This window comes from Carassius carassius, chromosome 7 (genome assembly GCF_963082965.1).
Source record: "Carassius carassius chromosome 7, fCarCar2.1, whole genome shotgun sequence".
Lineage (NCBI taxonomy): Eukaryota > Metazoa > Chordata > Actinopteri > Cypriniformes > Cyprinidae > Carassius > Carassius carassius.
This window is the reverse complement of record NC_081761.1, coordinates 6349077-6375312: the sequence shown is the minus strand read 5'-3', so window position 1 is coordinate 6375312 and position 26236 is coordinate 6349077. Positions and strand designations below refer to the sequence as shown.

The window sequence follows — 26236 nt, the reverse complement described above, 5'->3', positions numbered from 1 at the left end:
AAATAAAAGTAATGCATCATACAGACATTGCATTTTGGTACTTGGCCAGTTTTGATTAATCTATATTTGTCACACAACCTGGCAAGCCATTAACATTCCTCTCTCTGTAGAGCAGCTCTCAGATTGCTCCAGAACTCGCTTCTCTTTTTCCTCCTCCTCAGGCCACTCCAGATACGTCCTGGAGTTCATAATCTTTCTCAGCTTGCAGAAACGTTTGGGAATGGTCTCCTTCTTGATTGGTTCTAGAAGTACCAGGACAGCAGAGTCATTGTGTTCATCGACTATGCGGAAATGTGAGAAGTCCAGCTCGTAACGGCACCATTCGCTGGTAACAAAGTGCTCAGACAGAACAAAGAGAGTCCGATGGCTTTTCTCAATCGAGTCAATGATGTTGTCCACGATCCAGCGGCCTGGCTGGAAGTCACGTTTGTGCAAACACAGGGCAAATGGAGGCTGAGTGCTCTCTAGTTCTGGAACAAGGATTTCCTCGACCCACTCAGCGTCATGTTGACTGTAAGATACAAAAGCATCATAGCGGAGCTCATCGACCAGTCGACCAACTGCAGGTTTTCTTTTGGCTTGTATCCATGCTTTTGTCATCTGCAGATACCATATAACGTGAAGCTGATGGCAAGTAACAACAATAAGTCCAAGCGCTATGATAATCACAGAACAAAGCACTGAGACAGCAGGGATCATATAGCACTCGAAAACGGACAATCTGACACTGTCAATAGAATCACCTCTGAGAGTGAACGGAGTGTCGCACACATAATTGTGACGACTGTCCCTTAGGGTGATGAAAAGTTTAACATCCTGTTTAAAGAAAGATACAAATTCGCAGGAGCACACAAAATTGTTATCACCTGCTTCCAAATATTGTAGGTTATTGAATCTCTTCAAATCACTACTGTTAAACATCCGCAAGGCGTTTCTTTGGATAAGCAGTGTCTGCAGTGTTGGAAATAATTCCCCCTGTGGGAGTTTTATAAATCGGTTGCCCGTCAGTATAAGCGTAATAAGTTGGGGAAATCTTTGGTTGAACACCATCAGATCGTTTTCACTGAGATCCAGGACCGTCAAGCTAGAAGGCAGGCATGGGGTCATCTTACGTAGCTTTGTGCTGGAAAGGTTCAGAAACCTGAGAGTCGCTGGCCAGCTACACTTTTCTGGCATAGAAACAAAACTGTTATGGCTCAAGTCTAAATCTGTGAGGCTCTTAAGGTTAGTGGCCAACTGAGACATCAGCCCAAGGGATTTTAAAACGTTCTGGCTCACGTTAAGAGTGATGAGGTTTTGATATGCTCCAAAACTCGTAGATAATGTCGGTGCAATTGTCAGGTCTGAAAGGAGGTTCTGACTCAGGTCTAAATATTCAAGTTTTTTCAACAAGACTGTAGTTATCGGAGGAATAACAAACACTGTGCCGTTGATCACGGACACCTTGTGGAGATTCACCAGCAGAAATCCCAATTGCGTCATACTACTGAACTCAAAGAACCCTTGGATGTCAAGATTACGTATGTAGGCCGTATGTAAGTATTCATAATGCGTGTACGAAGCTTTCTGCCACCACCCTCGACCAATCAAATGTACTTCTTCAAGACCAATGTAAGACAAAGAAGAATTATCCATGACCATCAAAAAATAGGTAAATGCTTCATCAGTTGTGGTGCAATTGTGTAAACTCAAGCTTTCAGTCCCACCTTCTCTTGCCGCTTTAAAGGATTCTGTCGAAGTGTTCGTTCTGAGTTCAACATCTTTGATAATCAGCCGAGTTTTAGGGTGGGAGACGTCTTGAAGAACCTTAGAGACTAATTTTGGATCGTTCTGAAATAGACTCTGAAGGCTCAAAGAGACTGAACCGATTGGACGGGCTGCTTTAAAGCTCCCGTTCTCATATGACTTGAGGTTACTGCCAATGAATGTCATCTCATCCAGATGAGTGAGCCCATCTAAGCCATTCTTGTACACCTCTCTCAGTGAGGGACTACCAAACTGCAGTGTTCTTAGGTTAAGGAGAGACTGGAAAATGGGAGCAGGTCCCAAAGTGGTGTATGGGTTTCCTACAAGGTTCAGTTGCTGAAGAGAGTTAAGCTCGTTGAACCAAGATGAAGATAGCTTTTCTAGGTTGTTTAAGGACAGATCAAGAACTTCCAGGTTATGTTGAGATTTGAAAGCCTCCTTGTGTATAAACTTGAGCTTGTTCTTATGCAAGTTCAGGGTTTTCAGCTCACTATATGGGCGGAGATCATTCATGTCAATAGACTCAATTTGATTGAATGACAGGTCAAGGCCAAGAGCATTCACTGGAACTTTTGGGACCTTTTGCAGATTATTTAATGAACAGTTGCAAAAATATTGCTGATTACAATAACATGTCAAGGAGTAGTCAAAGCCTTGGGCCAAAATTATTATAAAAAGTATTACGGACTCCTTTGCTTCCAAGGGTCTCATCCTGTAAAAAAATAGATTTTTTTTTAAATATATAAATAATTTTATTCAGTAAAGATGCATAAAATTCATTAAAAGTCATACACTCTAAACACAAGACGTAAAAATATTGCACAATGTACTGCATTAGTATGAAGGAATTTACCGAATTGATTTTTAAAGGAGTTTGATCTGTTTTACATTTTTGCATGTATATTTATAGAGTTAACCGAAATGTTCATAAAATTAATAGAAGAATTAAAAGAATTAATGTAAGAATAATAAAAAAAAAAACATTTCAAATAAATTCTGTTCTCTTCAACATTCTATTTATCAAATAATCCTTAAAAATGTATCATGGCTTCCAAAAAAAAAAAAAAAAATTATTAATTAAGCAGCAGAATTGTTTTTAACATTGACATTAATAATAATCATTTCTTGAACACTAAATAAGCATAATGGAATTATTTCTGAAATATATGACACTGAAGACTGAAAATTTAGCTGTGCGTCACAGTAATACATTTAGCATACACAATAGGAGAAATGTACAAGCCAGAAGTCCACAATTTCTGATCCAAAACGGTCAGTCAATCAATGCACTTTCACTTCGTTCGGTGGCTATACCTCAATATTACACCATGCTTTGTATAACCGCAAGCTTGTGACTGCAGTATTAAAACATGTTAGATATTAAAGTGCTACCAGTCTAGAATATTTCAAGACAGAAGAAGTCAACTTTGATTACCTGACTGCCATTATTATTATGTCTTGTCCTCTTTTCTACGAAAAACTGCAGATTGGCCGTTGTCATAAAAGGAGAAAACAAACAGAAATCAAACATGCAAACACAGAGTGAGTCACAGGATGTAGTGACTCAATAGCCTGTTTGAACCTTACAAAATCATGTCTCTTTTATCGGGAACATAGATTTTAGGGAACCACCGATAGAGACCAGTCTCAGAGCATGTGTACTTACAACCTGCATGCTTCATATATAGCTATAGTTGGGTGATATGTAATCAGACTGTCTCAAATGTCTTACATGGCTTTTATGCAAATATTTTTTAGTAAAGCTATTTAAGATTTTGTTTTAGTTTCACTTCACTAAACACTGAATTAAGGTTTCGAAAAGAGGAAGTAGCCTTTTTTTTCTTTTAAGCAAGAAATGAATTTGCTTAATTTTTTTACTATAAAGCATCTCTACATCAATCTTGTGGTGTAGCACCCGCAGTGCTTTTCATAATTCAAGGCACAGCAAATATTTAGAGCCTTGTGATAAAATACTGGGATCCTCATGTTGAAAATGTTAGAGAGGGATTTTGAGTTGTCATGTTTATGGTTTTATGTTGATTACTTGCTTTTATGTTTTATGGATAAAATATCTTGATAAGGGTTTTTTCTGGCATTATATTAAATGTCCTTCTCTTTTAGACCTTAGCAGTTGCTCTGATGAAAGTGCAAAGGTGAAAAGAGGCATAAACCTATATCAGACATAAACAACCTTCTCAATTAACTTGGGACATATAAAGTTACTCTATTTCTGCTCCAGGTGATGGCACAACAGTATTTCTGTGTTTGAATTTCAGATACAAATAGAGAAAAGTGTATACAAGTCACGTTTAGTATAAATATGCAGACTGACTCAAAAAGAGAAGTGCTTGCAGCATTAAATTAAGTTTCTATTAGCATCACAACTCTCTTGGATAGTTAAAACAGAAGAAAGCATGGAATAAGGTATTACTTCTAAACATGTTTTACACTAATGGTTAAGAAAGGAAACCTTGCCACTATAGTTTGTAGGGACGCAGATGGTTTAAGTGTCTTGTTTTGACACCTTCTTCTGCCTTGAATAAAAAGTGAATACATTGTCCATACCTTTGGGATAAATTTGGATATGCCAATCCATTTATTGTCCCTTCAGCATATTGCAAACAACCAAAAAATAAACTTTAACAAACTTAACTTAGTCTTCATAAACAAAATATTTTAAATTCAAGACAAACTGTTACGAATCCTGCTTAACACAGCATGGCACGGTCAAAACGTTTGTTTTACTTTTCATTGTGCACCCTGTCTCTAATCAATACCTCACCTAAATACACTCAAAATAATCAAAAATTACAACTCAGTATAATTGCTCCAGCATAGTTTCTACAAAAAGAAGACATTTTCTGTGTCTATCATATAATGTATCCTGGTCTCTAGAAATTTGGGTAATTTCTTTAAATTCAGTCAAAGGGATTTGATCTGCTACCAGACCAAAAGTGAAAGTCTTATTACATATAAAATAATAGCACATCTCCTCAACAAAAAATATGACTTTTTATGTCTTATGTTCAAAACCTCAATCCTACTTGACCAATAATCCTTTGTTGTGTTTTTAAACCTTTTAGAGCACCACTTATTGTGTACTCTAAAAGGGTATTATCATGCAATAATAGGGTAATGATTATCTACTATTTGGCAGGCTACTGGATCTGGAGAAGAGTAGGCTAATTGAGATTGAAATGAAATGAAACTGGTTAACAGATACCCACCCATTGCCGCATTACAACTTCCTCTGGCTGACCTCTGCTACCCAACTGTGTTACCACGTACGTTTGACCATAAAATCAAACACGGACGCTTTAAATAGTAACCACCTCAAAGTCCCGCCTCCAGGCCTTTAGCCATTGGCTCGACGTTTTAGTTAGGACGTTTTAATTGGATGCTGAGCTGACATTTAAAAAATCCGGAACTAAGCAGCTGAAAACAACCGCAGCGTGTTCTTTGTAGAGACGATACATTTTTTAGAGCGATCCAGTAAGTGTTGAGTTCGTATATGCATTTCAAGGCTGACGTGCTAATGTTTACATTGTGCTTTGCTTTGATTTGCACCAGTACATGGTTTAAAAGAGAGTTTTTTTTTCTACAGACATGCCGACCTCCCCTGTGAAGACACGAATTCCGCTGACAAGTTTTGGTCATCTTATTAGCGAAGTCAAGGTAGACAAGTAACTTTAAAGCAGCCATGCTTGCTGTCATATATATATATATATATATATGTACACACACACACACACACACACACACACACATTTTTAAATATAAAAATGGAAAAGTAATGAGTATAAATAGGCCTATATAAATAAAATAAAATATAAAAATGGTTTATTTAGTACCATGGTATTACCAGCTAAAGCTAAAATTATTTCATTTTATTTTATGGATGTGGTTTTATTCATAATTCCTTGTTATTTTTATAATGACAGAGACAGCTCTTTGGGATTGATGCACCGACCCCAACAGAACTGACAGGATGGAGGAAACATTTTAACAGCTACACATTACAAGGACGCAGAAATGTAAGATCATTAGGGATCTGTCAGATTGTTGCATGATCAAAGACAACAGTAAGATCGTCTCTCACGTCACTTGTATCTAAACGTGTCACCCCCCCCCACCTCCCACTTATTCCCTTTTCCAGTTTGTTCTTGCCACATATGGTGTTTTTGCACTCACGGCTGCCGTCTACATGATGAGACACAGCAGGAAGGAGGAACATGAAACAGCATCTGCCTCCTCATAAACTACAAATGGAAAGTTAAAGGGGGTTAAGAATAAAATAAATTATTCTGCATCACTACATGAGTGGCCGTGGTTAATGAAGCTCGTGTTTCTGCATGTAACTGGTCAGATGTTTCATTTTTCTATCATGTACACGATTATCATTGAAAAAAATATTAAAATTCCCAATAAAATGGGAGTAGTGACAGAACTGTTCCTCTATACTGTGATGTACATCCGAGTGTAACTTGGTTGTATGCATCAAGTGTTGATTGAATGTTGAAATGTAAATGCACTCATACGTGAATGCAGATGAACATGAGTCTGAAGGACAAGATTTAGGCAGATGAAGTCCTGCTTTCGTCACCGAGAGAAAAGTCTATCGCTTTGGAACAATACTTCCATGCCTGATGTATGGTAAACAATAAAACCTATAACATCCATTTAGAATATAATTTCATGCAGACTATAATGTTTTTTAATCTTGTTGTAGTTGTTTTAAGTCTCTGGTGGTTTGCCAGTAGAGTGCAGTGTAAGCTTATTGTCAAGTACATTTCTTGGAAGCCGTTTGCATGATCTGTTCTAAAGGCAAATTTTGTGGTTATTTTAACAGCTGTTGGTTTTAGGTTAGTGAAACTAGCTGGTCAGATAGGGATGTTTTCCTGTAAAATGAAATGTTTAGAAATGATTTCAGAAATGACAGTGCTGTTGTAATGTGTTTTTTTTTTTTCCTTTTTCCCTGCTTTTTGTTTCAGGATGATCATGCCAGTTCATCGTGATCAGGTGTCATTCTGAAAGTGAATCTTCGTTTAACCTAATTATTGTGAAATCTACACTATTCCATTATTATGCTAATCAACAAATAACTGAAGTACTATCCATTTTCTTTAATACAATATGCTTGTTTTCCTCTTTTAGGTGTTATACTATACAGTTATGTCAACCATGTCTCTCTCTGACTGTCAGTATTTAAATTTTTTATCTTTCAGATATTTTCACCTACGTATGACACGATCTATACCTAGGTCAGCTAAAGTGAAACTGAAATGAAAAAGCAGCTGTGTGCACCAATGGTGGGATGTGGTAAATCTTTTTTTTTTTCCTATGAAGTTAGAGCAGTATCCTACTCAACTGTAAAAATTTAGGTGATTGTGCAAGCAGTTGATGTCAGTTGCATAAGATCTCTGGTATTTTGGGGCTCATCTCATCATTTTAAAGGTCCTTCAGGTGAAAATTCAACTGGATTCATCTGCAGTACAGTGCAAGGTATTTTTTTTCCTGAAATCTGCAAACAAAACATGCACATTTATAGCTAAGGTAAATTAAAATATGATTTATCCTTTATTGATTGTTTACTTATAATGGTTCAGACAGACATATTTCTTAAATATATAAACTGGAATTTGATTTGGGAGTGTTTTCTAAAAAGTGAAAAAGACCTGAACTTAATGTAGGATGAATTACTCCAGGTATACGTTCTGCTTTGCCACTCAGAGGATATTTTTAGAGATCATCTGATTACTGTAAGAGTCGGAAGCAATCTACAGAGAGAACAGTTAATCATAACATTCATTTAAAGTCGAAACTATGTATGTATTCAGTTACCTGTGAATGCTGCTTTTTATTTTTTTGTTTGCACATATACAACAGCTGTCTGGTGCAAGATTGGTCACTTTAACATTTTTCATTGGTTGCCTTTTTATTTAGTTTTAGTTCTCTTAGTAAAAATAAAAATCATATTTTGTTTGTTAATGGGTGCATCAGGGCCATAACCATCATATACTTCAAGGTGGATATTGTCTCTTAATATTCAAAATAATGTTTGATTACATTACAATATAGGAAAACAAAACAATATAGGATTTTCAGTGGCTGATTCTTATAGGCCTTTACATTTAAGTTCATATTTATGTTTTTTTTCTGCAGTAGTATGAAAGATGATAATAATAATAATCTTACTATTAAATGCAATAAACTATTGATTTATATTTGTACTAGTAGAGGATGATGTGGATTTACATAAGTAGGCTATTATTTCCATAAATTTCCAAATCTATTAAAAAACATTTAATTTTTATTTAATTTTTTTATTTATTTTTTTATGTGTAGCTCATATGTCTGTTTAGGGTTACAGTCTTAAACAACAACATTAAACCAGGATAAGACCTGGTACTTTAACCTCTTAACCTGTCGTAAGACGAGATGAGTTGAAGATCACGTGATTTAGAGTAAAACATCCCTCCGAAATGAAAGTGAAAGAATACCTCAGATCAAAACAGCAGGCTAAATAACAACGTAAAATACACAGTCATCAACACAAACTGCAGTAGCTTTCTTATAACAAACTTTTAATGTTCATTATTTGCTGAATCCCCAATATCTTCGCCATTTTGAAGGTGACCTAGCCTATTTTACGGAGGGCTGCCAAAATCCAACCCCATTCCCAAATCTAGTATTTCACTGCAGATTACGGAGAGGCTAGTGTAGCCTAAATGAAATACGTTAAATGGCAGAACGCCTGCATAAACAGAGACATATATCCATGATATAGACTCTGGCCGTTCTTGGAAGAGTTATTCCTGTTATTTGTATGCTAGAGAGACGAGACCGCCTTGCTTTATAGGCTAGCTTTCGCTTTCACAATCCTTTGCAATGGTCAGCCTATGAGAGAAGAATGATGTGTTACATCTAAAAATGAAGCATCGCAGGAAATCTTGACACAGTTCTGGAAAAGTTTGGCTTCGAGAACATCAAACTGCATTTGCGGTAAGTGGGCAAGAGGTTTTCATCTTAGACCGGACCGGAGGTGTTTCGTTCCCCTTTAATTTCACCGTGTCATTATCCGTGGATTAACCGCTTTATGGAAACCTTTTCGGTACACATAGTGCTTATTAAGGTTTTAATATCATGTGATACCTTGGAGTTCTTTCGAGAATAGGCTACTTGTATGCTCTGGTATTTCGGAGAAGGCAGGGGGCTTCGCTTTTCCAACAATAACCATTAAATGCTTATTTCCATAAAGACCATAACAAAACTTTCAAAGAATTTTACATAGCCGACGAAAAATGACACATTAGATTTTTATGGTGGGTTTTACGTTTCAAATATGTGTTTAAAATATGAAATGTATTCATCCAAATTACTGAAATATTTTCTTTTATATTTTCGTACTAATGTTTTTGATATGGATCTTTATTTTTAGAGTAGCCTATCTACAGTACGCGTGAAGAAATCCATTTTCCTTTGTCACTGAAGCGTAAGAAAGTTTTCGAGTAGATCACATATTCTAAACTTCTAAATTCCCTCGTTGCATTAATATTGATTTCATACGTTTCTCTTACAAATTATTTGACCGTTTTTGATAAAAAAAAAAAGGTGTAACCAATAGTTAGTCATCAAGTAAAAGTGCACAATAGAATACAGTAGGCTACACAGTATATATAATCATTAATTTTAATCATCAGATTTTCAAACATGTTTTTTCAAACGTATACACTGTTTAAAAAAGGTGCTTCAAATGCCTTTTATCTAAATGGTTCCATAAAGAGCCTTAACATCTGCAGAACCTTTCTATCTCACAGAAGGTTCTCTGTGGCGAAAGAAGGTTCTTCAGATTATGAAAAGGTAAGAAAGAGATGGTTCTTTGTGGAACCAAAAATGGTTCTTCGCTGTGAAGAACCTTTTAAGCACCTTTATTTTTAAGAGTGTATATTCCTAGGGTTACTCCATTTGACTTGTTCAAAATGTGCCTTTTCATAAAAGTTCACAGAGTGGTTTGACACTAAGACACAAGGGTCTACAGCAGGGCTGCACAATTAATCGAATTTTTAATCGCGATTAAAATTATGGATACCACAATTAATCGTTCAAAGCGGTAGTTAGTCGTTCAAAGTCCACTCATGTTATTCTGCGTGCTTAAGATGTGTTTTTTACATTCTAGTTGATATCTTAAGGGTTTTTTCCCCATTTTTTTAGTTAGTATAACATTATAATACCACTTATATTTTTACTTTTGTATAATTTAAAGAAAAAAACAGTCCGATTCAAGTTGACAATTGAGGCATAAAGCTATAGAAAAGCACCATATGTTTTTCCAGTTAGAGTGTTTTCAGCTTGTTTATTTTCATATAAAAATTCGGCATGCTTTTGCATCAAACAATGGTATAAATATCATTCAGTGTAATCATAATAATCGCAATTACAGTTTCAATGGAATGATCGACAATTATGATTTTCGTAATAATCGTGCAGCTCTAATATACAGGGGTCTTCTCTGTATTATGGTTTTCTTATCAAATGTCAACAATTGTAGGCTATGTTAGTTACACCACACTGACTTCATAGAACATCATCCGCATAGAAAGGGTAAGCTTTCTGTTTCATAATGACGAATTTAATTAAAATTTCCTGCACAGACTTATGCACTTTCCCACTGACTTTCTTGATTGTGTCCGTGCAAGAGCCATTCCCAACTCTTGATGTTAGAACTCTTTGTTTCTTTAAACAGGCGGCACATAATCATTCATCTATGATTTAGGACCATGGAGGAATGGTATGAGTGGGCCCTGATTCAGAATGGTCCAGCACAATGACACTGACCATGCAGATGCGCAACAGGGCCCATCCAAGCCGGCCGAGTCCCCTAAACCCTGTGCTGTCCCACCGACACACTTTCACCCCTTTCGGGACCAGCAGGAATGTGACCTCATCACCCAGGCTGTGGAATACTTGAGGCACAGTGGATTTTACTGGGGTCCCTTGGAAGTAGATGAAGCCCACGCTCGACTTGCCAAACTTCCTCTTGGGACATTTCTGATCCGGGACAGCATGCAAGCAAATGTTTTCTTCACTCTCAGCTATCAGTCTCCCGAGGGCCCGACCAGTGTGAGGGTGCTCCTGAAGGATGGGGGATTCAGTTTAGCGGGCAGTAAACATACTTTCTCTTGCCTTTTTGACTTACTAGGATACTATATTGCATCCCCCAAAAAGAGTCTGAGTATGCCGTATCGTGGAGAAATGCCGCAGAGCTTGCAAGAACTGGCGAGAAGAGCTGTGGTGGGGAGTTTTGGGAAAGATAGTATTCAACATCTTCCTGTGAGCAAGAAACTTAAAGAATTTCTGTGGTTGTACCCTTTTAGTATATGAATGTGTATAGTTCATATGAAGATGTTACAGATGTTGCAGCTCTATAACAAAGTACGATTTATTGGAAACAATACATTTCATATGGTGGGGTCACATTAGCAATTTCACTGGGCAAAAACATGTCCTTTGTTCATTGTCAATAATGGCGATTTTGCTTATTACATTATTACAAACAACCTGAACATAACTTTACGGTGGTTGTGCAACAAACTCAAGTCATGCTGATTTCTTTTTAATGACATTGATTTTGCAGGTTAATTTTCGCTGAGGTAAATGTGACCATGCCTATATGATTCTGTGCTCTTCATTGACCCAACTAGAACATGTACTGTATTTATGTGTAGTGATTGTTTGAATTATTTTACGATATTAACAATGCACTACAAAACATTTTTATTATTAAAATTTGTTTAATGCGCAGTAAGATCAGGGCAACACCACCACAAGCCTTCAATTGCTTTACAGCAATTCAGTTGGTACTGGGCCAGTGCAGAGTTTAAATTTGTGTAAAATGAGTGAATTAACTATTCAGTTACCTTTACATTGTATTGTCTGTCTTTATATATATATATGAATGTAAACCACTGACCACAACGCACTGGTGATGTCATTATCAGTATGAACGATTGAATTATTTTTATGTATTGGTACATACATGTAGGCAATATAATCTGCTATGCAGAAATGTGCATTTCACCTACAGTGAGGCAAGGGTTTCATTTGTTTAGGATTGCTTTTTATTATTAAAGATAAATTATTTGAGGTGATTTGAAGTGGATTTTGCTATCATCTCTCTATGAAGATTTCTCTTTCATTTCTTTTGTTCTAACAGATAAGTTTCTTGTAATGTGGCCCAACCCTAAAAAGAATCAGTAACCTCTCACATACTGACTTTACAGAAACGGCCCCATCTAGGGGAAAATATGAGTTCTATATACATCAGCCTACATCGGAAATGTGTTAAGCAATAAATTTTTCTCTCTCCTCATTTTACACTTATATAAAAGAATGACTATTTATTAAAATGATCTGATTTTGAAATTTGCCAGTTTCTGCATGTCATCATGTGCTTGTCAGGCCATCTGTACATGTTTAAAATAACTGTGTTCATGTTGTGCATTCGTCTGTATTTTCACAGCAGAAGCAGTACTGAAGCAGAATCATAGGTTGAAATCACAAACCATGCACAGACCACTGTGCTTATAGAAATCACATCCTAATAGACAAAAACAGGAAAACATTTGTTTTCCTCCATATCTATCTATTTTTTCTATCTACCTTTGACAAATCTTTTGCGGAATAAAACAGAAAGTTATGTTTGGTACTTGCATTTTTCACACACACAAAAAAAGAAAATGGAAAAATGATCTCATTACGTTCATGGTTTTTCAGGACAGAAACCTGAAACAAAGACATCCGTTGTGATTCTCGCCCAAATACCTAACATACCTTACACAGGAGTGGACATCTACATCAATTCATTTATTCAGTCAGCAGATTCTTGATCCAAAGCAGTTATTTTAGTATTATTTACGTATATACTATAATAGTATCTATATTTTAAGTTAGTAAGTTTATGTGATTTTGGCTTTGTATTTTGTAAGCTTTATTGTTTTTTTTCTGTTATAGTTTAGTAATTTTAGTGCTTAAACTGAAAGTTTTTCATCTACTACTATTTATATTTTATTATCATTACTTCTATACTGGTATTTACTACTATTTATATTATATGAGAAATTCCACAACAACTGAACAACTGGGCTTCATCTTAGAGAGAAAGGTATGTGAATGAGATCATATTTGTGGATATATATGTATATCTTTTTTAATATTATATATATATATATATATATATATATATATATATTACCTTAAAGCAACACAGGACAATAAAAAATTATATACAACCATTTATAGAATTACATTTATAAAAAACAACCATGGATACAGTAAGAAGGATAATTTTGGTCATAATAAAATGAGTAAATAAGACACAAAAAAGAGAAAGAGATGTGTATTTAATACATAGTTTAACAGTTTTATACATAGTTTTGCCATGTTACACATATATTTATAGTCCAGTGGGCATGCAAACGATAATAGAGTCAGTGTGTATATATATAGTTATATACAGTATATCTGGACATATGTACAGGACAACAGTTAGGCCACAGTATTCTCTCTTCCTCAGTCAAAGCCTCTTGAGATTCATTCAGCATCCAACCATTGGAACCCATTCTCTCATCAGAAATCAGTGGACAAATTGCTCAACCAGGCACTTCAGTGAGTTTTACCATTGTGATGACTGGAAATGTTTTCACAGGCCAAAGTATTCTTCATGCATGCCTTGGCATCTCCCCTCTTTCACGTCCATTAATCCTTCAACAAAACTGCCTTTGTGTTGTGTGATGTACTTATAAATCAAAAAACCTGAAAGACAGAAAGAGAACAAGATTAATAGCACTTCAGTGTTTAATGCAGCATTTCCTTCTTGCATAACACACTTCTTTCATATATCAAAAATTACAATTACATAGTAGATTCAAATTAAAATTTTAATTCTTGATAAAGTCTGTTGGTTTTAGTATCTGGCTTGCATGTGGCTGTGAAGCAGCATAGCTAGTGAACATTAATTGCTCCATGCAACCAAATTTCTTCCATAACTGGCATTTTTTCCAAGCTAAAGAAACATATTAAGTGAAAAAAAAAATGTAGAGGTTGATTTATTTTTGATTGGACCATGATGAGATCATAGCCCACGTGAATGCAGTCAGATGATTGAAGGGAAAGGGATTAAAAAGTAAAAGTGTTTTATAAAAAAGGAAGTAGTGTCAGACGAGGGAAAAACAAAAAATTAAAGCAACGTTTGATTTTAATAGGAATAATATGCAGAGTAATACAAGGAAATTTGCGCATAAAGAAATACATTTCAGTTTTGATTTCCCATTGACTTTGAAGGTATTACATTTTTACTTTAAATTTCTTTACTAATATGTATTAATCTAAGGCATGTGAGTGTCTCTCAAATACATAAACACATACATACTGTGTTTAGTGGGAGGGAGTTCAAACATGTTACACCTACACTTATAGAAAATAGGCTACATTATATCAGGAGTAAGTGTATGGGAGTTACCTTCATTTCTTCAGTTTCTTAGCAATGAATGATTTAAGATCTTTGAATTACACCTCCCACAATACTTGCTAAAGACACAAAGCTGATCCGACTTGTTATATCTCTTTTTGCTATCCACCCCTTAAAGCCTATAATCCCTATGGAAAACATGAACTGTTGACCTCATTCAGGTAAACTAACACGTGGATCCGGGCTTTAATCCTATTGCTTTCGTGGGGTTTGGTGATATTTAGTGATATAGATATATTCTCATTTTAAAATATATGGTTATATTCTAATTGAGCAGAAATGAGAGACATTATTGCTACTTTGTCATGTACATTGGCCACAAGGGGGCACTGCTTCCCTCTACTTCACTGTGGTAATTCCTTGGATTTTACTATTTTGATGGGACGTTTTAATACAGATACCATTTAAAAATCAAATCAAAGCACTAAATGGGAGCTTAGTTAGTCCAGAAACCTGATTCTGAAACATAAAAAACATATATAGGAGTAGAATGAACAAGAATAACTCCTGTAGCAGCAAAACAGGGAAAGTAAGAGTATAGTGACAGATTTGAGTGAAGTGTGATATTTGCAGTTCTGATTTTAACAAAAATCAAATGTAATGAGGTTTTTAGTAACAGTTATAGGGTGTAATGTATGTGTGTTCACATTAAGTTTGCATGTGCACAGTCCCTTGATAGCAAATCTGAGATGTGATAAATAATAATGACATAAATCCACCAAAACCAAATATTATAATTGGAATATTTACTGGCACAACTGCTGTTGACCAAGCATGGGCTGGGTGTTTGTCTGTACAAGTTCTGAAACGTTCACCGTCTTGCATGGCCTCTTCAAACAAAATAACTGGTGTGCTCTTTTGAAAGAAAAAGAAACAAATGTGGCATTTCGTGCAATAACTCTGCGGGACTGGTTCTACCAGAAACCAGTGATTTTCTAGAAATCATACGGCTGTATTTAGATCAAGGAAATCAGTCAGCACCTATCCTATTATTCACCAACTGAGTGATAACTATTCTGGATTTCTGCACTTGAAATGTAATGTAATTTAACTGGGCAGGTTTTCAAAACCAACAGCAATTACATTACACTAAAACTGATAGGTTTCTTTTTGCGGTCACTAAAGAATTGAATGTGCAACTAAACACTCAGATTTAACTGAAATACTTAGTGGTACATTGTTAGCATTTTCATTTGACAAGCTGGATTGCTTTAGGCCGTGTGTATCTTTTGCAGTGATTGCATCTTGTCAATGGTTGGAATGACACCTTGGGGTTTTCCCAGAGCTGAGAATGTTACATCACGTCATTTGCATAAACATCACAAAGTAGTTGTCTATATAAATAAACTTCCAGCTAAATGTTTACAGACAAGGTGATTAACGCAAACATTATAAACATATCGGATCAGTTCCACCCTTAGCGTTTTAAACCTGTCAAAGAGTTCAAACATATCTTGGCCCCGCAGCTTTTCACGTTTAAATTGCCATTGCAAAAGCTCAGTGGATCCTGGTGATTGTGCTTGCTTTCCACACACCTTGCTGAAACACATGCAAATGGTTTGTTGGACTTAAAAATCTGTCTTTCCTAGATGAGACAGACAGAAAGACTCAATTAATCTTTCTTATTTTAGCTGCATTGATAGCTAATATTTTGGAAAAACTCTGGAAATTTAGCACAGATAAGACGTATCACCTAACACAAAAGGATTTCTTTATGTAGGAGAAGAAAACGGTGAATTTCTCTTTGTTTGATTTGACCCAGATGAGTCATGTTGAGAACAAATCTGCATTCTTTAAAAAAACAATAAGATGCCCCTTTTCGATAAGGTTACCCGATGCCCTCTTGTGGATAATATTATGGATGTTCTTAATATAATTGCGTTTTTTTTTCTTCATGTAATATTCCTTATGATTATTGAAACCTGAATACACTCAATACACTTTTTTTCACTATTTCAGCAAAAATGAATGAATGAATAAATAAAATTAAATGATAAAATAAATAAATTCCTCAATCTTGATTACAAACATCAGATACAGAATTTTTATTTTGTACATTTTAACACATTTTCCAGGAAACATGCAAGTATAAATCTTCAGTCAGCTGCTTTCAGGATAAAATACCCAGGCTTTGTCGTTATGGTTGAGAAAATGATTGCTTACTCAAAATTTAATAATGTCACAGTAGTTAATTATTAAAGGAATAGTTTACAGAAAAATTATAATTTGCTAAATATTTACTCACCTTCAGGCCATTGAAGATGTAGATGAGTTTGTTTCTTCATCAGAACAGATTTGGAGACATTTAACATTATGCCACTTGCTCACCAATGGATCCTCTGCAGTGAATGGGTGCCGTCAGAATGAGAGTCCAAACATCTGATAAAACACTACAGTAATCTACACAACTCAATCATGTGTTTCTAACAAACAAATTCATCATTCAAAGATTTGTTTTTCAAAATGTATTTATTAAAATCGCAATAAATCTGCATAAATCTGTATATAAATCAATTTTAAAACAGTTTAAAAAATCTGGACATGGTTTAAATATGGCTAGCCGTGAAACAAGCAATATTCAAGTTAAAATGTATGAGATTGAAACAAATTGGATTTATTCATGATCAATTTATAAACCTGGTCACTGTGTATTTGAAACACATACACAAAGTGAATACTTTTACACTAATCGTATTGTTTCTTGTTGTTATTATTGTTTATGTATGACCGGCAAATATACACTAGATTGAGATTTGTAAGCAAGTAAAATACATAAATATTAAGCCTAAAATGTTTAGAGTGTAGAGTTGTCTTCTTATTTGAATTCCCATGTTCTACTTCCAAATGTTCTCTAGCAAAGTTATTCTCGTTCTGATGATTTCCTGCCTTAGTATTTTTGTCTCATTCTGATTGGTCCATCTGTAAAAATCTTCTTCTGTATTGTCTCTCTCCCATTTTTACTCTCTCGCTCTCTCTCTCTCTCTCTCTCTCTCTAGCATGTCAGTTTTGCAGCTATGGAATCTATATGTGATAATGATCTTAGTCATTCTCATGCAGAAAGAGAGAGAGACATTGTCCAGGTGAAAACAGTGTTAACTGCAATAGTGTAAAGAGACGACAGCATAAGAAATGTGGGTTTGGCACTGTCAGAAAAACACTCTTCTCACTACCCACATGTATTAAAAAACAACTGCCACTTTGCTAAGGTGGCTGTTCCTGAGAATTTTTTATTGACAGACTTATTAATGGTAAAACCATATTTTGAGAGAGAAAATACATTTTGAATGTGAATGTAACCTTAAACTCATCTAGGTATCCACATCTGCATTAAGTGATTATTGAGATGCAGCTCAAGACACACAACATACTGTAGACTCCAATAGCAATTTTGAAGACCTGCAAGTATTTGCAATACCTTGGCAAATATTAGAATACCGGCAACTCAGACTTGAGGTGAGTTATACTTTTACAGACTAAACTGAGTTTTTACAGTCCACAACAACTGTGAAGCAAAAATAATCAGCTGCAACATGGCTCATCTTTAAAACTAATCAAGAAAGGTACACTGAAAAAACAATTTTTACATAAAAAAATACTGTAAAATGCTACAGTAATGCAAAGTCAAATATTGTCAAATGTACCATTGCATTACTGTATAGCATTTGCAGGTAAAAACTATATATTACCATACTATATATTACCATTTAGGTTGAAAACAGTTTAGTTTATTGCCTTTTTATTATTAGAATTGTGCAATAAGATGTTTTGTGTTAATTTATATGCGTTTTTCTTTCTTTTTTTTCTTTTTTTACAATATCAGCAACACTTGTGGAGTGAAGAAGTCAAAATAATTATAAAGTGGAAGTGAAAAGAATAATAATGTTCATTTTGGCATTGCTTATTGGCACACAGGCTGAAAGGTCGTAGTGCGAGTAGTCCACTTAATGAACAGAAATACATGAAATGCTAAACCTATTCCAGCAGTCATTTACAAAATCTTTTAAGAAAGTTGTCACATTATTTTCAATGTTTCCAAACCCAGATATTCCGATTAAAATTCTGACAGAAATTCTGTCTTTTTGTGAACAAAAACATGAACCTTAAAAATGGATTTCCCTGATGAACACAAAATGAAAACAAAGACTTCTGGGTCCACCAAAGAGGACAGGAGCTGTGGAGGCTTCTTTCCCCTGTGTAATGTTATGAAAAAAAAATGCTGTGCCAAAAACACTGGAAATAGACTGTCTGTTGTCTGAGACCGTAACCAGTGACCCAAATCCAGATCAAGACATCAGATAAAAAGACCCAGACTAATGCCATGCTTCTGTCATCTATTGCCTAAGACCAAGACCACAAGGTCAATGTCAAAAGTCGATTCCCTGGGAAAACACCAAATGTCCAGTATACCCCTTTTCCTTTACAAGTGAGTGGTGGTTATGTGGCTATGTTATGTTATGTAATTAATTAAATACAATGCCTTGCCTCTGGTGTATTATGGCATATTAAATGCACTTTATATTGCATGTCAGTAGAGGAGTGTGGACTTAGTTGCAGATATCTGAGCTACAGAAGGCCCAGGACTTTGGGGAAATCTGTCCCACTCAGAAATCCAAAGTAGGTTATAAAGTACAACCAAGAAGCCTGAAGCAGAGCTCAGCTGAGATCCTCTACACATAAAGTGAGGTACAAAGATTTAGGGATGTTTTTATCATTTAAACTTGGACATAAACAGATTTTTTATCTATTTATTTTTTATTTAGAAGTGCTCGGATGTACTGTGAGACAAAAGATGCTCTTTGGAGCATTCTCATTCTTCACTGTGTGATTTATAATAATCCTTTATGCAAAGAGACCTGTCCAGAGTTTTACATCATCAGTCTATGACATGTTCAGTGATGTGAGCTGAATTCAAAAACTATCTACTGTTAATTTTGATCAAGGCTTGTGCTGAAAATACAACTAATGAAGGCTGAAATGTCAGATTTTTTTATCCCCCGCTTTATCATCATTAATCATTTGCTGGTGAATATGTCAAACTTGTGATGAAAGACAACAGAATTTTGGCCTAAAATCAGAAGAATCTTTTAGGATTCACAAAATTTGTCTTAGGAAGCCAAATCGTGGCAAAAATTATACCGTATGCAGCCAGTTCTACATAAATGTCTGACAAACTGGAGTTTATTTTTATTTGTTGATTGTTTGATTGAGTTAAATAATTACTTCAGCTGAATACTTTTCCAAATTAAATAGGATATTATTAGTGTAACATGCCATCTGTTGCTAATTTCCTTTATAGTTTCCTTACTCTGAGTGGTTAAAGGGATGGTTCACGGGGACCATCAACTTCATATTCATATATATATATATATTTTTTTTTTCTAAATATCTTCTTTTGTGTTCAGCAGAAGAAACAAACTCATACAGGGTTGAAACAACTTGAGGGTGAGTAGATGACAGGATTTTCACTTTTGGGTGAACTATCCCTTTAATTCAATATGGTGGATCCCTGTTCATTTAACCAGAGTTTATGTGAACTTACATTTGCAATTTGTAAAATTTTTTTTTTTTTCATTAAAGTAAAAACAGTCAGTAATAAATTAACAAGTTATAACATACACAGACACACACACAAAGATCCATTGATAAAAGTCATGCAGGAAGTGTTCTTGTCTTGTACATTTTAACAGACATGCCAATGTTCATTTGTAGACACAATTGAAGTTAAATAGTGGAATAATAGCCTGTGTGTCTGAATATATGTGGTTCCTGGCTGTTGTCGGATCTGTGGTGTAACCAGGACACCATGTGTGTGTTGCGTCATAGTATGTGTTAGGCCCACGCGTGCTCCAGATATTGGCTCGGAGTAAAACTGTCATTACAGGAACTGTGGAGCAAAGCACATGCTCTCTACAGTGAGCCATTCAGCTTGATGAAGCTAACCATGCAACCCTAAATTAGCGGATTACACTTAGATGAATACACACACACACACACACACACAAGCCATCACACAAACCCCCATTAGATCTGAACGCTTCTTAATAAATCATTATCAGACAGGACAGTGTGTCTCCTCCCTCAACTTAATGACCAGCTGACTTTTACAAATGTCCTTCTGCACATCCTCTCTCCTAATGGCTAAAGTGCAGTGACACTGGGGTTGCGGGACTGTAAATCATTCAAGTTATTGTCACACACTTCAGTGATTTACACCCGTAGAGGGAGTCCGTTCAAGCTTTAATGAACTGACTTTTGTGTTGCATGTCATGAGCTAAAATATGTTGTATTGGCTTCCATTTACCTTGATAACAGTTATTAAAGAACCTGGAACTTGACGGGTCGATGTAACATGCAGTAACAGTAAGCTAGGTGCCAAACTCTGAACAATGTAAAATATTATTTTAAAAATGAATTATTATTTTAATTACAAATGACTGTAAATTGATGACTAGCAGAAAGAACACTAATAAACTAGGTTCTGCAATTGGCCATAATACCATATATATTGTTTTAAATTTAGTATAATTTTCTAGCAGCACAATCAGATTTGAAAAAATAATAATTGTTTTCAAACAAGTTGCCAAACAGTCCCTTCTGTCTGCCAGGTATAGACTTGAACTAATAGAGCAACACTGAAAGCACCACAGAGCCACATTGTTTACACTCTTTGGGGAAATCAATCATGAATGGCTTATTTATAGCTGTCTCTGCACATTAAACTGAAACAGAAGAAAGTATTTTAATATTGAAAAATTGAAACACATCACCTTTAATGCTAAATTGCATAAGCTGGGATAGGAGAAAAAAAAATCTGAAAAGAACTACATTTATTTGGATAAAAATCTGTTGTAAGAATTAGAAATTCTTTGCTGTCAATCAGGTTTAATCAATTTTAATACATCCTTCCTGAAAAAAATTAAATAAAATGAGTGTTGTCAAACGATTAATCACATCCAAAATAAAATATTTTGTTTGCATAATATAAGTGTGTGTTCTGTGTATATTTATTATCTATAAGTAAATACACACACATACAGTATATATTGTAAATATTTACATGTATTTACATGCCTATATTTATGTTATATAAACATATATATGCATGTGTTTACATTTATAATAAATATACACAGCACACATACATATATTATGTAAACAAAAATGTTTTTATTTCAGTGTATATTACATAATCACATTGCTATCTTGATGCTGATTAGCAGCTGAATTGTTGGTTTCCAGTGTCAGTAGAAGTCTCTTGACTAAAGACAGGAATGGGCAATTACCTCAAACAATTCAAACCTGATATACTAACCCAATCTCAAAACTACGTACAGTTTTGTTGAGTTTACATGATTTGCTAACACATCCAGGTGATTATAGTCAGTCTTTGCAGTTCCAGTCACCAGCCACCAGATGTCTCACCCTACTGCATTGCTACGAGTTAATTGAACACACCTGTTCTTTGTTAACTGTTTTACTGATAGTGTAAACAAGCAGTTGAGTCACTTCAATCGCATACTTCTTTGTAGTACTTGGGTTTATGCCATATTTGGATTTGTTTGTCTGATGTAACTGAATACTACTGAGTGTGCCTGCCTTATTATGATAACTGCATTAGCCTTTTACCATTCTGCTTATTTTACTCTCTGCAAGAGAATTCTCACTTTGTCACAATCTGATATGTAACAAGGTGGGAACAGTAAACTGAAATAATCAATGACACACTACAATAAACATCATAATTCGAGCTTGAAGAGTTTTCTCCATTCTGTATCACAACACTTAGTTTCTAGTAAGTCTGAAAAGCTTAGTTGATTAGCTGGTTAAGGTATGTTTAATTACGGCTGACGCTAAACTCTGCATTGAAGCGGCCCTCCATGAACAGGACTGGACACAGCTGTCCTTCAGTATAAACCACAGAAATAGTGAGATACTGAATTTCTGGTTAAAAATGTATTTTTGGGTAGCAGTGATATTGTTCCTTGCATTACTTTCTTATTCATATATAGTGTTATAGTGATTTCAGTTGCACTTTATTTTACAGTACGTGTAATTACATGTACTTATATTGTACTTACAGTGTATTTATCTAAGAAAGTTGAAGTAGGTTCAGGGTTAGTACCTAGTTATTACATAGTTATTGTAATTACTATAATAAGTACATAGTATGTACATAAGGAACAAGACTGTAAAATAAAGTGCTACCATTTCTGTGATGGAACCAAGAGCATATCATTGTCCACCTGGCTGTTTATGAGTTCTTGCAATATTGTACACCTTGCTCATTAGCATTCAGAAGAGCCTTCAAATTCTCTCCCCATTCATCTCATTAACTGGATCATCTGACTGAAATTACCATCATCAAAAAGGAAATTATCCTATAAGTATATGTTGACCAGATGTCACATCTTTTTTTTGCCAGAAAAGTAGGCCTAACAAAGTAGCTGTTTTATACAAGGGAAACATTTCAGACCAATCCAGAAACGTGACAAGGGTCTCCAATATGCTAATGACCTGGACAAAAAAAAGGACATCAGGTTCAGCTATACATATGCTTTCAGTTTGTATTTGGACATTTCCACCTCCACTCATCTGCAATAACATATTTAGCTAAAACCTCAAAGCTCACTATTTTGAATAAAAAATTAGAATTCAAATTCATTTAATGACCATGTGCTGGATATTGAATACACAAAGCTCTGAAAACCTCTGTAGTTTATGTCTGTAATATTTGATGTACTGTGTGTGTTTATGGCTTTTGTTATTGAATCAGTAACAGTGTTGGCCTGAGATGACCTCTGATTTAGTATGTATTGTAGCTTGTTACAAGATTGCCTGGCAGTCTCCACATTGCATCCACATTGCATTGTGATAATACTGCATCCATTATTCAACATCATTTCACACTATGTACTGTATCATTCTGCATTGAGCGTATAAAAAAGGAATCAATGTAATAAATTAAACTATTTACTACAAAATTGGACATCCTGCAAAATAACATCACAAATAAAATGAGTCATTTTGCTTTCTCTAGAGAATGATTCACTGCATTCGAGGAAAAATGTTACTGTTTTCTGCATTATCTTCAGTATCTATTATTATAAATTAGATGAAGATAGGTTCGAATTATAATTAACACTTAAATCTATGTATCATTTTAAAGACATTATAAACACCCCACCACTCTGTCTTGAGATTATGTGCAGAGTGCAATTTTCGTATTATGTGTGAAAGCATGCGTGTTTTAGGTAAGGCCATGCATGCACATCAGGGCTCATGATAGTGCATTTGTTTTAGTATGTTGTGTATAAAGAAAGACACATAAGGACTAAGATTAGCTTTAATTTAAACTAACTGCAAATGCACAGCTGCATATTAATTAATATTATAGTAAACACTGCCTTAGTGTTTCATTTTGAACCACTCAAGATGTTTCTGGTATAGATAGGGTGTTAAAGTGTAAATGTTTGCTCTCTGACTACTTTTAATAAAGAAAAAATAATGTAATTACAAAAGATGGCTGTGTTCTAGAGATATTATGGTGCGTCAAAGCTAAAACTGTCACGCAAATTCTATTGTTAGAGCGAAACTGCTGTTCTATTGAGTGAATGTATGTTTGCGTGCGTGTGTATGCACACATTTGTCTGTGTGTGAAGGGGGTTGTGAGTGTGTGTTTTATGTAATGTAGCATGGTCTGTTTGGTAACAAAAGTGGTGACTCTGAAAATTGGGTTACCATGGAGACAGAAATTTCCCACTTTTTTGTGCTCATGACAGACTCGTGCAAACCTCTCTTCCATTTCTTCTTTACTAATTTATTTCTTAATTCCTTCATTTATTCATGAAGTTGTGCATGTTTCGTGATCCTGTAGCTGTTGCCTTACTTTTTTTGCACTTGGTTTATTTCGTCTATGTCAAAATTACAATTTATTGATGTTTGTTAGTGGATGTGAGATGAAATGTGAATGAAATGTTTATTGTAAATCCAAACAGTCCTAGGAAATGGGGTCTTCATTAGTCAACATGAGCTTGTGTCTGTTGCCAAAGCATATTATTTAGCTGTCTCCTTAAAAGAAAATGTCTAAAATCTGTTCTCAATCGAAAAATTGTTTCATTATGAGCTTTCTGGATAATTACCTGCGACTCCTTTCAAGTCAGTTCTGGACTTTCGTTTAACGAGTAAACAACTCCTAATTTGACCCAGTTTAACTCCATATTAGGGCCAATTTAAAATAAGTGCTTGTGTCTTTGAGTGGTTCACATGAGTATAAAATAATTTTTAATAATTGTTACAGATACTCTGGGTCTGCAAAGCTGCTTCCATGCCCACACATAAACACAAACCTGTTAATTAGACAACAAATTATTGAATAGAACGGATAGCTAGCAGAAATACATTCCAGAAAACATGCATTTGTTAGATAATTTCATCTAAAGCAATTTACCTTCCATTCAAGAAATACATTTTATCAGAACGCTCGACCTTGGTATCCATTCTTTACTGTTTGAGCCACTGGAAGTCTGTAAGTTTTAGATTCTGCTACTGTAAATGTCCTAAAACATTTGTTGATGTGTTCTGTATATGAGATGATGTATGATTTGAAAAAATAAGGAAGATATTTCCTGCCAAAGCAAATCAGGGTTCCCTTTGAGCCATGAATTTGCATTATTTGCTCAAGCAAGCAGATAATGGGCATAGGTTTCCAAACTTAGATACACAGACATGGATAATCACAATGGACCTGCTGTTACAAATGGTAAAGTTTATCATCCTGAAATTTGTTCACTGGACTGTAAAATGTCATTTTTCCAGCCTATTATGAAACATGATTGGTTGGCTGAGGGAGACAAAAAATGCTGGGGGTAACAAAAAGCAGCAGTACATTACGATGTATGCGAGTTTAGATACGTCAGATCTACTTTATAGTAGTTTGCATGGTTGTATTCACTTTTATTTCTTTAAAATCAATGTGTGGAATGTAGGTTGTCAAAGTAGGTAATTTCTAAACATGAATATATTAGTATATAAAGGTTGACCTATAAAGAATGAGTAATTATAATGCCTGTGAGGACAAACAGCAAGACAAATAATGTTCCTGAGGCATACTGTAACATGCGGATGCGTGCCTGTGTGTTTATGCTAAATAGTTAAATGATATATTTGTTAAATGGGTTTGTAGTGTTACATCATATTGAAGCGTGCTTTCCTGGTAACCAAAAAACAGTGGAATGGCTGGTCTGTGTTGTGAATAGCAGAATAAAGTGCTACAAATGCTTTCAAAAAAATCTGATCTTAATGTTTCAAATAAGGTTCCACCATCTCTTTTAGAGTAGAAATGCGTCATTATTTTAAATATATCTAAACAGAGAGTTTTTTTTCAGGGGCACCAGTGGCAGTTCTGACTCATTCAGTACCTTAGGCGAGATAAGACTATGGCCAGGTGGAATCTGTGGTGTTTTTTATTAAGTATTTTCTGTGGTATTATTGGGGTAGAATCTTCAAAATGAATTTCAGTACAGTAAAATGTAATAAAACATAGCTTGAGAGTATATTACTCGTTATTTTCAGGTAAAGGAATCAGATGGTGCTGAATTTTATGAAAACGGTGGTAATCTGCTGAACTTTCTGTCTAGCAGATTTTGTAAGGTTGGACATGACCAGAAGGCAAACTCTTTTTTTTTCACAGTAATGGTGCGGGCTTAATTTTTTAAAGATACAGATATTTGCATTAAAATCCACTTGGCTCAAAAAATATGAGGGGGGACGTGTCTTCTGTATCTATACTTAAACACGCGGACATAATCATAAGTTTAAAAGACTTTAAATAGACTTGTCAAGCAGTTTTTCCTTTGACTGGGTGAATGATCTTAGAGCATAAAATCATTTGATTTAATTGCATGAGTTGGGGATCATAACGGCTCCCGTGGATTTCCTGCAGGGAAATTACACAGCTGGGAGCGT

At 35.0% G+C, this 26236-nt stretch overlaps 2 protein-coding genes across 4 annotated transcripts; one reads left to right on the top strand and one right to left on the bottom strand.

Moving 5' to 3' along the window:
- Positions 1 to 61: 61 nt before the first annotated feature.
- Positions 62 to 3320, bottom strand: tlr2 (toll-like receptor 2). Its single transcript, XM_059553612.1, is given in 3 exon segments — positions 62 to 137; positions 139 to 2458; positions 3182 to 3320. Coding segments are annotated over 3 exon segments (2379 nt in total). The 5' UTR covers positions 3193 to 3320; the 3' UTR covers positions 62 to 89.
- Positions 1511 to 11365, top strand: socs1b (suppressor of cytokine signaling 1b). Of its 3 annotated transcripts, XM_059553616.1 has the most exons (5): positions 1511 to 1651; positions 5351 to 5421; positions 5688 to 5780; positions 5903 to 7248; positions 10490 to 11365. In XM_059553616.1, exon 5 carries the CDS (start codon positions 10558 to 10560, stop codon positions 11125 to 11127), a length of 570 nt encoding a protein of 189 aa, XP_059409599.1. In that variant the 5' UTR covers positions 1511 to 1651; positions 5351 to 5421; positions 5688 to 5780; positions 5903 to 7248; positions 10490 to 10557; the 3' UTR covers positions 11128 to 11365. The 3 variants fall into 3 exon arrangements, with proteins under 3 accessions (XP_059409599.1, XP_059409601.1, XP_059409602.1); XM_059553618.1 differs by lacking the exons at positions 1511 to 1651; positions 5351 to 5421; positions 5688 to 5780; positions 5903 to 7248 and adding an exon at positions 8453 to 8748; XM_059553619.1 differs by lacking the exons at positions 1511 to 1651; positions 5351 to 5421; positions 5688 to 5780; positions 5903 to 7248 and adding an exon at positions 9580 to 9606.
- The last annotated feature ends 14871 nt before the right edge of the window (positions 11366 to 26236 follow it).

Coding starts and splice junctions, on each gene's coding strand:
- socs1b (XM_059553616.1), top strand. CDS start 10,558: ATGGTCCAGCACAATGACACTGACCATGCAGATGCGCAACAGGGCCCA.